This window comes from Rutilus rutilus (genome assembly GCF_951802725.1).
Source record: "Rutilus rutilus genome assembly, chromosome: 2".
NCBI lineage: Eukaryota > Metazoa > Chordata > Actinopteri > Cypriniformes > Leuciscidae > Rutilus > Rutilus rutilus.
The window spans coordinates 54,920,471-54,933,987 of NC_140210.1; the positions used below are offsets into that span (position 1 = coordinate 54,920,471).

The 13,517-nt window shown below is 36.7% G+C and overlaps 1 protein-coding gene across 1 annotated transcript; it reads left to right on the forward strand.

The window, feature by feature from the left end:
* The first annotated feature begins 992 nt into the window (after window positions 1–992).
* LOC311286400 (caspase b-like) lies at window positions 993–12,984 on the forward strand. The gene is made up of 12 exons (XM_084402610.1): window positions 993–1,079; window positions 1,716–1,894; window positions 2,028–2,202; window positions 3,880–3,978; window positions 4,668–4,709; window positions 4,811–4,944; window positions 10,707–10,880; window positions 10,991–11,243; window positions 11,372–11,455; window positions 11,696–11,805; window positions 11,948–12,085; window positions 12,162–12,984. The coding sequence occupies exons 3-11, from the start codon at window positions 2,043–2,045 to the stop codon at window positions 12,056–12,058; spliced, it is 1,167 nt and encodes a 388-aa protein (XP_084258736.1). The 5' UTR covers window positions 993–1,079; window positions 1,716–1,894; window positions 2,028–2,042; the 3' UTR covers window positions 12,059–12,085; window positions 12,162–12,984.
* Window positions 12,985–13,517: the final 533 nt, after the last annotated feature.

A 13,517-nucleotide genomic window follows, 5' to 3' on the forward strand; every position in this document is an offset into this window, starting at 1 on the left:
TTTTTTTTTTTTAGAAAACCTGTATGGTTACGGTATCATTAAACTTTTTGCACACTAGTGACAGAGTGTGAAAGGCTTTGTCTCCTTCTTCATATCATAAGGAAACTTTATAAATGAGAGAGAGAGAGAGAGAGAGAGAGAGAGAGAGATTTACAAAGTGCTAAATGTCATCACTTTAAATTTCTATTAGAATTAGAAATTACCCTGAGCCTTCAAGTAGCAGTACACACCACCAAAGACGCTGACTGGACCATCTTTGGAGCTGTGGCACTACACTGTTTGGCTGTCTGTTTCACTACTTTGCACATATTTATGTGCTTTATAAAATTGGACTTATTTATTATTGTTTTTGAGCAGTGGCAGCAGTGAAAGCGCTTGTTTTTTCTGTATTCCAAGTGGCAGTCAAATATGATACAATCTATGAGAGTCATAAATAACAAACACAATTTTAAACAGGAAAATTCATATATAAAGCAAAACAAGTTTGACATAAGTTTCCAATTATGATACGTAACATCCCCATTCACGTTATCATCTATAACCTTAACACATTATCTCTAAGGTAACAGGCATGCATATCACAAGTGAACTTATACTTGCCTTCATGATGAACAGCGCAAAGTCTGTGGCTTTGCAAATGACAATGTACTGTATCTTGTGTATTTTACATGGTCTAAAAACACTGATTGCACAAATACAAATCGCCGACTCTGTAATAGGCCTATGTGTCTGTCAACAGCAATGAAATAATTACCAAAGGAACGCAAAGCAATTAAATAATTAACAATTAACGCAAAGAAAACAACTAATTATGATATCGGATATATGCATTAACACCGCCATTAATTCTTAAGGGAATTATGTTGTTGTTGTTTTTTAGCTAAAGGAAATGACGTAGAAGTATGGTTACTGCTGATTGGCCAAAGCAGTTGACAGGAGGACACTCCTTCCACCAATGAGAAACCTTTTGACACGCCCCCTACCTTTCGACACGCCCATTACTCCAAGCTGCAGCTAGCTACCCCTGTCTCGTCATGATTGGGGCGCTCTCGCTTCAGTTCGAGCGGGAGGTCTGATCGGTATGTATTGTGTGCGCTCCAAAAGAGTTTTATAAGTGAAAACAATCACTAATTAAGCTAAAATGTAAACGAGTATGCACAAGTATGTGATCTTCCCTCTTAAAGCGGTTTTTCCTGCATAAGTTTAACCGAGTGAATGCAGTAGTTATCACGTTGTGTTGTTACGTTAGTGTTAAAGTTGGCCTGTGAAGTGTGTCTGCTGATATCTTTTCTATGTTCGCATGTTTGACAGGAGAAGGCTGATTAAACATGCTCTACATTGAATGCAACAAATAATTACTGCATCTTTCAACTCATGCAGGAATGGTTATGAATTGTTTTTGTGTGTTCAACCAAATTGATTATATAACGTTAAAATGCTGGAATGTGGGTGATTTGAAGATGTATATCATATGAGCTTGGTTAGTGTCAATGTATATTTGGAGATATATATAAATATGTATTGTATTATTTCGCTGACTGTTGATACACCGGATGTGATATTAATTATTACTATTTTCTTTATCATTTTTATTACTGTAGCAGCTAAATGAGATGTGCATTGTGAGCTCGCTTGCTTCAGTCGAGGAGAAAGCTGATTAAACATGCACTACATTGAATGCAACAAATAATTACTGCATTTTTCAACTCATGCAGATGAAGAACATCTGAACCAGCAATTCGACTCCCGTTTTTATTCATCACACAACGCAGAGGAGTAGCCGAGTCGTAGTAACAGACACGCGAGCCCAAACCGGCTACACTTACATCCTTATAACTTGTTGATTGTAGCTATTCAACAGTGAAGTTATGGGCTTTGTTTGGGATTATTAAAAGTGGGTACTCCATGAGTTTATACAATTATTATTATTATTATTAATTTTAAGATGCCAGTGATTTAATTATGTAAATGTAGAGCAAACTACCAAGCAAGTCTCTGATCATATGTCTCGTCTGATCTTATACAAGACCTGAGTAGACAAGATGGCGTCCGCTCCAGAGCAGCTTCAGGAAGCAAAGAGGCTGAAAAGAGTTACGGCTGATGAACTGAAGAGGGAAGACACCAGTGACGCTGTAGATGAGCTGAAGAAGTTTCGTGGATCAGATGAAGCTGTGAAGAGGAACCAAGCTGAACAGAGGAATGGTAATGAAGTAGTGATGCACCGATGTGAAAATTGTGGCCGATACCGATAACCAATATTAATATTGCTGTTATGGCCGATACCGATATTTACCGATGTCGATATCTCTGTATAGACAAACACATTTTTATAATAATCAAATAAACAGCTAATTTCCAAAACACTTTTTTTTTTTTTTACTTTAGAAATGACTGATATTGGGCGAAAATGCAAAATATGTCAGATTTTCAGAAGAAAAAAATTATATTTATATAAAAATACATTTTTATAAAGGATACAAGTGTGTCCTGAATTCACACTATGAATAAGGATGAGAATGCAGTGAACGGGTCGACGACACGCATTATATTGCATTGCATATAATGTGTGCTGGTCAACTTGTCTAAAATGAAGAAACCCATAGAAAAAAAAAAACATAGGAGCATTGTGTACAATTACGATAGGCTACTTTATTATTCCAATATCCAAATATGATACTAAATCCCACAGGGAAAAGGGCTTTTATTTGTGTCGTGCTGTCTTTGCATTTGAACATTTCACATTTTAAACAGGACGGGCATTAGCTGAATAAAGGTTAGCCAATACAAACATATTTATAGAAAACAGTTGACAATGAATAGACAGGAGTCCAATAATAGCATAACGAATCACTTATTCTAAAAATAATATCAAGTATAAGTTAGACGAATCCGACATATAATGAGGGCTGTGTTAACAGTAAAATGTCCGTCATATAACGAATTTTAAAAACACGGATGGATGATAATAAAATGCTTTCTGACGTTTTGACAGAAAAACAAAACAAGCAAGAACAAAATTTTATTTATTTTACAATTATCTTCTCTCTCTCTGTGTGCGCGCGTCCGTGTTTGTGAGAGAGAGCTCGCGCAGCACTGATACAACGGTAGGCTACTTTTTAATCTGTAACAAACGCGCTAGTTTTCATACAAAATAAATATGTAACATAATTAGGTACTTTAGTTATTATTAACACAATAACGTAACACATGCAGGCTACGTTTCTCAACACTGAGAATGAATAAATAAACGCTGTTTCTCCAGACTCGGGCTTATCGGTAATCCACACATCACAAGTGCTGTCACTTTTGAGAAAAATCTAATTCGAACGGGTATCAAATATCAAGCAATGTATTCGAATGTTACGGACGGGACAGTTCTCCGTTACGGACGTGAGCGCTCTGAAAGCGGCACTTAAAAACTGCTTTCAAACTTTCACAGAGACCTCAAACAGACTTTAAATTTAATTTCGTTTTGTATTGATTGTATCTTAATTTTAATCAATGTTTCATCAACCACTTGCCTGGATTTAATAAAAAAGAAGTAAATATAGTAGAAAATATTTAATCACGACATGGAGGCGCCAGCACATGAACCTGGAGCTCGTCTCATAAATGAACCGAAACTCAGCGTATAAGGTAGCCTACTTGCCTCACAGACCTGAGACATATAGAAATATTTACTTTTAAACAAAACAATCTGTCTGTTCACATCGGCCCTAATTTGACATCGGAACGATACCGATGTGCAAAAATATGACCGTATCGGCCGATATTATATCGGCGGCCGATATATCGTGCACCACTATAATGAAGTAAATGTCATTAATGTTAAAGCTGTAATGTAAGAAAGTGTGTAAATCTCAGTTTCTATCCCTGCAGTCAATGTTAATCTGAAAGCTGAAGCAGGTGCAAATGCATTTTTGCCAGTAATCTTTGGAAACAACGTCGGTGGCTCAGTGACCTTCAACCCAGCTATTGGTAAGATTATAGCACTAATGCTGTTAACATGTCACTATGAAATTGCAAATAGTTTGTAAGCTTTGAATAAATATGCTTTGTAGGGGTGTAAAGAGACCCTCATGTCACGATTCGATACATATCACGATACTGAACTCACGATACCATATTATTGCGATTCTCCAAGACATATGATAAAAGGTTAACAAAAAATGTGCTGTTGATTAAAATGCTAAATTTGGTTTTACATTGTGTATGTAAATGAACAGGCTTGGACTTGGTGCTGGAAACCCAAAGCACGGACCATAGAGACAACAGAATAACAATATTCATGATTCTGAAGCTGAAAATACAGAATTATTTTAGACAAATATACTTGCACTCTGTCACTCGCAAGATTTGGCATTATCAGGACCCACAAATATCCCCCATTGCATTATTATACATTATATTAAACATTATATATAGTAGTTTAATTTTACTGACACTAAAACAGTCATTCTTATTGTGGGTGAACTGTCCACAATACACATTGTCACTATCCACCACGATACATATTGTTGCATTTTTGTATTGCGATATATTGTGACACGATATATTGTTACACCCCTAATGCTTTGTTACCACTTTAATAGCTAAACGATTTGTGTGTAATGGATGTGCATTTTTTTTCTGGCGTTGTTTTCTGATGCTTGCTGCCATCCTCAAAGGACAACAAAATCCAGCAGAGAGACAGACCTCTGAAAAACAAGGTACAAAAACAATAGCCACATTTTTATTCTGGTTATAAATTTGACTTGAATGTTCTTTCTTCTACGGGCATTTAGTTTGATGTGTGTTTTCCTGACTTCAGTTCAGCGGTCTGAGCCGGAGGACAGAAGAAATGCGGAGGATCAGCCCATCCAGTCCGACTGGAAGAGACCACACCGCATTACTCCTAGCCCCCAAGAGTTTAAGGACAGAATTCTCAGAGAAAACACAAATAATGCAAGTATCTGTTTCTATACTTTTGTGAAAACAGTGCATTCAGGGATCGCTAGTCCAGCTTTCGTAGGGCCACCGTCCTGCAGAGTTTAAGTCCATCAGCAGCTGAAGCAGAAAGAGTTCAGGATTAATGAGGATTTCAGGCAGGAACTGTCACAATAGCAGTGAATAAAGTCCACAGAAGAAGGTCAGATGAAGATTAATTCAAAATAAAAGTATTGAATCAAACAAACTCATCATCCACAGGTAACGTAACAGTGTGTTCTAGTACAAACTCCAAACACAAATTATATAACCAACAACTAGAGAAATGAGGAACTTATATATACAGATAATGAACTAAAACGACTAGCAGGTGCGATGATTAAATGAGTTACCATAGCAACAAATGAAAGAGAGAAACATGAACAAAGAACACAGGAAATGATGAAATTCAAACTATAAGTCCATGATAGTGAAATGAACAAAGACTGAATGTCTCTGAGAGGATCTGAACGCTGATGGACTGTGGCCCTCCAGATGCTGGACACATTGGGTCTCATTCATGAAACATTCGTAAACAAACGAGTAAATATGTGAGTGATTTGCGCGTAAAGAGACCTTCCCGAAAACTCTTCTCCTGATTCACAAATACTTCGTAAACGTCAGATGTGATAGTGAAATGTGTGTGTGTTAATGAATTCCAATCCGTCGTAAATGGGACGCGCGTGCACGCTCATTCTCAATTACCATAAATCCCGCCCATTAAATCCGACTGACAACTATATATGGGCATCATGTTATGACACCAAAGTCTGCGCGGTCTCTGAAAATACGCCTTTTGCGCAGCGCTCTATCTGCCAAATCTAGCAAAAGCGCTATATCAGCCATCGTAAATGTTTCTTGTTATGCCTGATTTTGGCCATTTTATAGGAAACAATCTCCGTAACAATTAAGGGGCTATTAGTTTGCCCAGCCCTATTGAAAGCAATTAATTATTTGATTAAAGTGTTCCGTTTGCAGATGCTATTACTGGCTCTCATAATAAAATAAAAATAAAAACCGTATGTAATTACTATATATATAATATTTTTTTCAAAATGCTGTGTAAATGTATACCCGATTAAGGTGAATTAAAATGCAGCCTTATTAATGAGCAAAACGTTCGGGTGTTAAACGCACTATTTACGTGTGGCTGGGAGCAGGTCTAGATTTCTTTCGTACCAACTAACATTTGGAAAATACCAACATTAAGGCCCCATTTACACTGCATGGTTCAAGTGACCCAATTCCGATTTTTATTTATTTTTATTTTTTTAAATCTTTTAGGCCTTTAAACGTCTTAAAAACAGCCAGATTTTCATCCGCGGTCTTAAATTTCATTTAGTCAGGTCTTAAAAAAGATTTAACCCTCGTTCATTTCCAGAAACGCTGGCCGCAGAAAGTTATTACTAAGTAGCAAAAAAGTATCGAAGTCGCTCGCCAAGAGGCAGTTCACATATCGCGTCTTTTTCGCGCTCAAGTTCATTCAAATGTAGGCGCGCTCGTTTTTTTTCCAGGCACAGCAACATGAAAAAAAGACATGAAGGATGCGGGTGCACCCAAACACTACGGGTGTTTTTCTCTTCTCCGTAAATAAATCTTGTAACAGAGCTACAGCAAGTGTTTTTCGGCGGTGGAAATCCATTAGCCACTAAAACTTTTTTGTCATTGTGGAGTTGCATAGCAACGACAGACGCCACGGGAAAATCGGACCGAATTTTACAATTAATAATAAAAGATAAGCTAAACTGTATTGTAAATGTCACTAAATCATTTTTTATAAAAAGAATGAGTCAAAAAAGATAAATTAAAGTCTGAAATATGTGAGGTTTATCTTTTTTGTCAACTTTATTTGAACTTGTACATGTTAGTATATAACATGTTGTAAGACACTTTTAAAATCTGGCTATCATTTTTAAACGTATTATTTTAATGTTTATGTTAGTGCGTATTGATGCTAATTTTATTTGTTATTTGCTGTTTTTCGACATAAAACTTGGTGAATTGATTTCATTGTGTAGTATTAGTACTTTTTGAACAGGATTCTGTGATAACAGTGATAATTTTTGGCACTATAATAATTAATATTATAATTAAATGAAATGTTCATGCTTATGTTCAATTTATCTCTAGTTATGATCAACTATGATCAACTAAAATCAACTAATGTGTTTTTTACAGTAGGCCTATAATATGCAAAGTACAATTTTTTTTATAAAAAAAATTATATCTGATTCTGTTCTTTTCTCTGACACGCGTTGTTGGGTCTGGAAGGTTACTAATGTGATTGCTTTATCTGTAAATTAAGTTAATGCTTTTTCAATTACTGAATTCATTGAAATAAAATGAATTCTTTGATTTGAATATTTTTTGTCAATGCAGGTTTGCATGCAATGCAATGTAGGTCTTAAATTTCAATCTTTATGGCCTTAAAATGTCTTAAAAATTTCTTAAATTTGACTAACTAATACCTGCAGGAACCCTGGTGTAAGCAGGAAAAAAAACGCATGGATTCCGATTTTCTCAGATCGAATTCAGGCCTCACTCATATGTGGTAATAAATCGGATATGAATCGGACACGTGCATTTGCGTGTGCCATGTAAGCAGACAAATCGGATATTCCCCAGTAAATGCGAGTCGTACGTCATTAAAAAATGTGACGTCAACTCAGGTGGACACCACCAACTGAGATCACATGACTTATTATTCGCGCCGCAGGACCTCCAGACATGCGTAAATGCGTCTTTGCATTGACTTAACATTGAAATCACTCGCACCAGACGCTCTATTCGCGTTTGGTGTGAACGCACCTGAAAGGGATAGTTCACTTTGAAATTAAATTTTGGTATGTTTTAGCTTACCTCAAGGGCATCCAAGATGTAGGGGTCTTTTTTTCTGCAGTAGTTTCAATTTTGATATTTTTAGGTCAAACCGTTCTTGTCTGACAGTCATATAATGCAGGTCGATGGTCACTGTCTCAAAGAGCATGCACAGAGTCCAAATTAAAACAATTCCCCGTCGTCCAAATTAAACAATTCCCCATCATAAGTACACATTGATGGCCTAAGACACGAAACAAGCGGTTTGTGTGAGAAAACGAACAGTATTTATATCGTTTTTACCTTTTGTACACAGCCACGTCCAAGTGATCTGGTGCAGACTGGTGCATAGATATATACACTAGATGTCGCCTTGGCTACGGCAGTTCATTGGAACAAATGTCTTTAATGTGACATCTAGTGTATATATATCTATGCACCAGTCTGCGTACACGTCACACAGCAGGAAGCGCCCTCAGATCACTTTGAAGTGGCTGTGTTATAAGAGGTAAAAACGATATAAATACTGTTCGTTTTTTCACACAAACAGCTCGTTTCGTGTCTCAGGCCATCAATGTGTACTTACGATGGGGAATTGTTTAATTTGGACTCTGTGCATGCTCTTTGAGACAGTGACCACAGACCTGCATTAAATGATTGTCAGACAAGAACGGTTTGACCTAAAAATATCAAAATTGAAACTACTGTGGAAAAAAAGACACCTACATCTTGGATGCCCTTGAGGTAAGCTAAAACATATCAAAATTTAATTTTAAAGTGAACTATCCCTTGAAGGCTACACACAGTGGAGTAATGCGGAGGTTTTATGTCTTTTTTCTCCGCCGTACGAGACCAATGTTTTGCTGACTTATATATTGTGGTAGGCTGTATTAAATATTGTGGAAAGCAAAACACTGGATAATTTTATTTGCATCTGCAAATTTTTTAAATCCGTTTTACTTCCTTTTCCGGGTCAGAACCTCTACGTTTGGTAGTTTCGGCAGTGTATTCACCTTATTTTCGAACGCGGAAGTAAATATGGGTCCAGTTTCCGGTTTTTGTGCGGCACTTCCGTTTCCTCGCTTCTCTGGGCTAACTAACGATATCGATTGCGAAGGATTATGCAGAGTTGACAGAAAAATGTTACACATGCCGTAGCAGATGAATACAACAAAGAACTAAAGCCCCGCCTCACCCAGGTCGGGTACTGGACCTGGTTGAAAACACTCATGCATCTAGCTGGCAGATTGCCAAAACTTCGCCGGCGCCTTCAGCACCGCCCTAAACACGGTCGAGCCAACGCTGGACTAAGTTAATATATCTATGGAGGTAGGCTATTTTGTCATGTCAAATGTATTAATAATGTCATCAGAATGCAACCAAAGCACATGATAGCAATAAGTAGATCATAGATGGCTATAAATAATTATAAATCATACAAAATAAATGCCATGATGACTAGATTTTATACAGGGGTTACTATAATGATTTTGTTTCTCCTTGGAGTTTTTATTCAGACTTCGTAGCCCAGCCACTTTTCTGGTATCGGGTGGTCTTCTGTAGGTCTTGTGTTCACGAAATGAAAAGAACAAACATACGGTCGTTTCTTCAAATGGGCTGCGTGGCGTGTCCGTTATTTCGGCTCCCATGTTAACCGGTTATTTAGAGCTTGCACACTGCCTGCGTGACACGCGCGTCTCAGGGAAAATGCGTGCATGCTAGAAATAGAATCGATGCCTATTTTTCACGCGACACGCAAGCGTTTCGGAAGCGTTTTGGAAGCGTTTCCAGGCAAAATAGAATAGGAAAATATGTTTGTATGTCATTTTGATATGAATACATATTAATGACATTTTGATGTTTGAATTTAGGTTTTGACATAAATGCAGATATAGCCTAAATGTAAAAATATATATATATATATATATATATTATCGATTTTCAAATATTGCACCTGTCAATACAGAACGAAATATTCTGTAGCCTATTTTGCCGTCAATACTGCCGACGTTGTCTTTGCTGCTATATATTTATGTTTAACATTAAGTGCCTTCCACAACTCTCTCCCCATATGTCGAATATATCACCAATGAGGCTTATCATGTCACCTAGCAGCAGCAACGCCTCGTCAGAGACGTTTCTGGTGTGCAAAGACATAGAAAACGCCACGCAGCCAGTGTTTCGCCGGTCGTATAGGGCGCCTGATTATTAAAATGTCAATAATTCGATGATTAAAACACTCCTGCTCCAAGTAAATCTTTCTTTTGTGCCAGTTATTATGACAACCTCTAACTGCACAAACAATCCCGGTCTTCCTCGAAGCCATAACGATGAGTTTGTTGTTACGAACAACGCTCGCCAGTGACCGGAAGTGCCTTACCAGAAGTCTCGCACAAAATACCGTCAATTGGCTGCGTCCGTATTTCCGTTAAAAATAAGGTGAATAGTGTAAATGCAAAAATCGGATACGGGTCACTTTTAAAAGATGATGTAAGCGGGTCGTCAAAAATATCGGATATAGTCAGCAAATCGGATTTGGCCATCAAGACCTGCAGTGTAAATGCAGCCAAAAATGAATCCGAAAATTTACGCCAGAACCACTTTACACACGATTTACACAATTTCGTTCTGCTCGTGTTTCATGATATCACTTAATAGCCATCACTAATTTTAAATTTTTTAATTTACTCTATTTATTATAGCCATTGCTTTATGTAATATTATTTTTCTCTCATGATATCTACAAACAAGACAGGAAAACTTAATCACTTTTTATAATTTATTTTATATTATTATGAATTTTATATTGTTAAATAATCTATCGTATTATTCACACATTGCATTTATAATCACTCCTTATTTAGTTTCAGTTCAGGTGACTCTATTAGTGTTATACTTCTGCTAATACTGATGTTTCCTCACAGGTTTATATTCCAAAGGACAAGACTCAGAGGGAACGTTTAGCTCTGCTGATCACCAACATAGAGTTTGAGCACTTAAGTGACAGGGATGGAGCAGAGAGAGACGAGAAGAACATGGAGTGGCTGCTGAAAGCTTTGGGTTACAGTGTTGAGAAATACACAGATCTAACTGGGCAAGTGCGTATAGAGCTAGTGGACTTCTGATGTGGATTTAGAGATGTGAACAAATATTTTACAATGCATTATATACTCTGCATTTCTGTAAAAAAAAAAAATTTTATTGACAGCAAATATCTGCTAGAGTCAGGAACTTCGCTGCACGTCCTGAACATAAAGACTCGGACAGCACCTTTGTGGTCCTGATGTCTCATGGGGGCATAATCCAAAATAAAGATGCCATTTTAGGTGTCGACTATCATCACCAGAAAAACCCCAATGATTTCTTCTTTGTTGACGACATCTTCTCCAGTCTGAGCTCAGAGAAATGTCCTGCTCTGATTGATAAACCAAAGGTTATTCTGATTCAAGCCTGCAGAGGAGGTACGACATTACTGATACAACTCAACTCCTCTTATCATATTTCTGTTTCTCTTTTTACTCTGTATTCTTATTTTTCCTGTGTTTACTGTAATATTATCATCCATATCATTAACCGTTTCTCTGTCCAGAACACCCAGGAGGTGTGGATATACAGTCAGACTCCATTGTGCACAGAGAGAAAGACTTCGTCTGTTTTAAGTCCTGCCTCCCTGGTAAGTGCTCAGAAAACACTGATTTCTGATGCAAGACTGATTTAGATCACACTACACACTGTTCATTTTCTTCATATTCAGAAATAAAGCAATTGTTTTGTTGTTGTTTTTTAAATGTTACTTTAATGATGATTCACACTTGAAGCAGTCTGTTGATGTTGGCCAGTGTTTCCTCAATAATGAGCAAAGTTTGGGTTGCTTTGTGAAGTTCTTCAACCTACCATTGTTTTTTCTCCACAGGTATACAGGCATACAGGGATACTGACGAAGGAAGTTTTTTTATCTGTTACATCGTGGATGTGTTCTGTAAATGGGCTCAAACTGATGACATTATGGAGTTGTTCAGGAAGGTAAATGTTGAAAATCCCATTTAGATTGGTTTGCTTTATTTCATCCCAAAAGCAAAATAATCTCTTCCAGTGCTTTGCTCAGGTAAAATAAAACAGGAGTTTGCTTCTTGTCACATTCACAAGTGATCTTTTTTTATTTTAGGTCACCTCACGCATGGAGAAAGATCAACGATTCAAGGGTCTGGAAAAACTAATGCCGTGTTTTGACAGGACGTGCCTTCCCAAGAAACTCTACCTGTTCCCTGGACTCTGAGGATGTGCAGTGTAACATCAGTCTAAGGCAAGACACCACAGGCTGATAGGATGCAAAGAGGCATTATCTAAATAAATATGCACAAATTTGAATACATTTTCAGACCAGAAATCTCAACATTGGATGAAGTCAAAAGGAGAGGCCACCTTGTGAACTGTTCGTGTGAATCCAAGGGCCAAGCGGACAAGGCTACACAAGCAAGCATGTCGAGGAAAGTACTGCCATTATAGCACACGGACATTTCATTTGTGTTCTTTCCTTAAAGCAGCAGTGGACATTCTTTTTCCTGCAATTGATTATCTAGTGAGAATCAGAGATACTAAGTAGATCAATAAATTAACCATTCTCCCAAAGTATTGTTCATACAAGTGAGTTTTCATATTTAGACTGTGCCAAGAGTTTTTTACACTTTGTTAATTGCCTTTTTTTTATTACTCATTTACTGAAGTGTGTTATGATACTGTACTGTACAAGACACCTGAAATCTACAAAAGAAATTTATAAAGTTGTCTTTATCGAGTTAAAGAGGCATTATATGCAAAAATGCATTCCAGATATAAACAGGCACTAAATTGCATGCAATGATCACTTATATTCTTTTTACTCTCATTTAATAAGATTTTTGTTATACACTTTTCTATTTTAATACTGTACTGTATTTTATTTTATTTTTCTAAACTGTTTTAATTATAAAAAAAAAATATATATTTTTATTATTTTTATTTCTTCTATGTAAAGCACTTTGAATTGCCATTGTGTATGAAATGTGCCTTGCCTACTATTTACCAATTAACTGCTAAGGAGTCTCCATCCAAACTTGCACTACCTCTTTAGCAATCTTCTTTTCATCCGATAGCTGCTGCTTCTTATATAACTTTGATAAAAGTGCAAATTAATCAATAAAGCTTTCCTAATTTGTTACCATGCCTTTGTCTCTTGCCTCCGGCATCTGTGTTTGTAGAAGATTTCACATATGGGAAGCGTCCGACTCATATTAAATATATCAGACTGAATCTGATATCGCTGAATAAAAGGGAAACTAACAAAACTCTCCTGTTGCTCTAAAGCTTTTGTGTAGTGCTCTCAATACCCTCAGTGCTGATCAAATGTGTTCATAAAACAAAAATATATGAACAAATATTAACAGTATGTCAAATATCAAAATACCAACTAAGAATTTATAGTTTTAATAATTTCATTATAAGATAAGTGTTTAATGCATTATTTCCCTAATAGAACAAAACCATACGTATAGTAGACGATGAAATTGTGGAGACGGTTGAAGTCCTGAAAAAGAATCTCAGCGACTATGATGATAATATTACAAATAAAGACGGCTTCTGGGGACACTTGCCATTGCAAACACTAAAAACAGTCGCTATCGACTGTAAAATGTATTTCATAAGGTGAGCATTTCTTTGTTTCATTGGCTGTCTATCAGAATTTGATTCCTGACTAC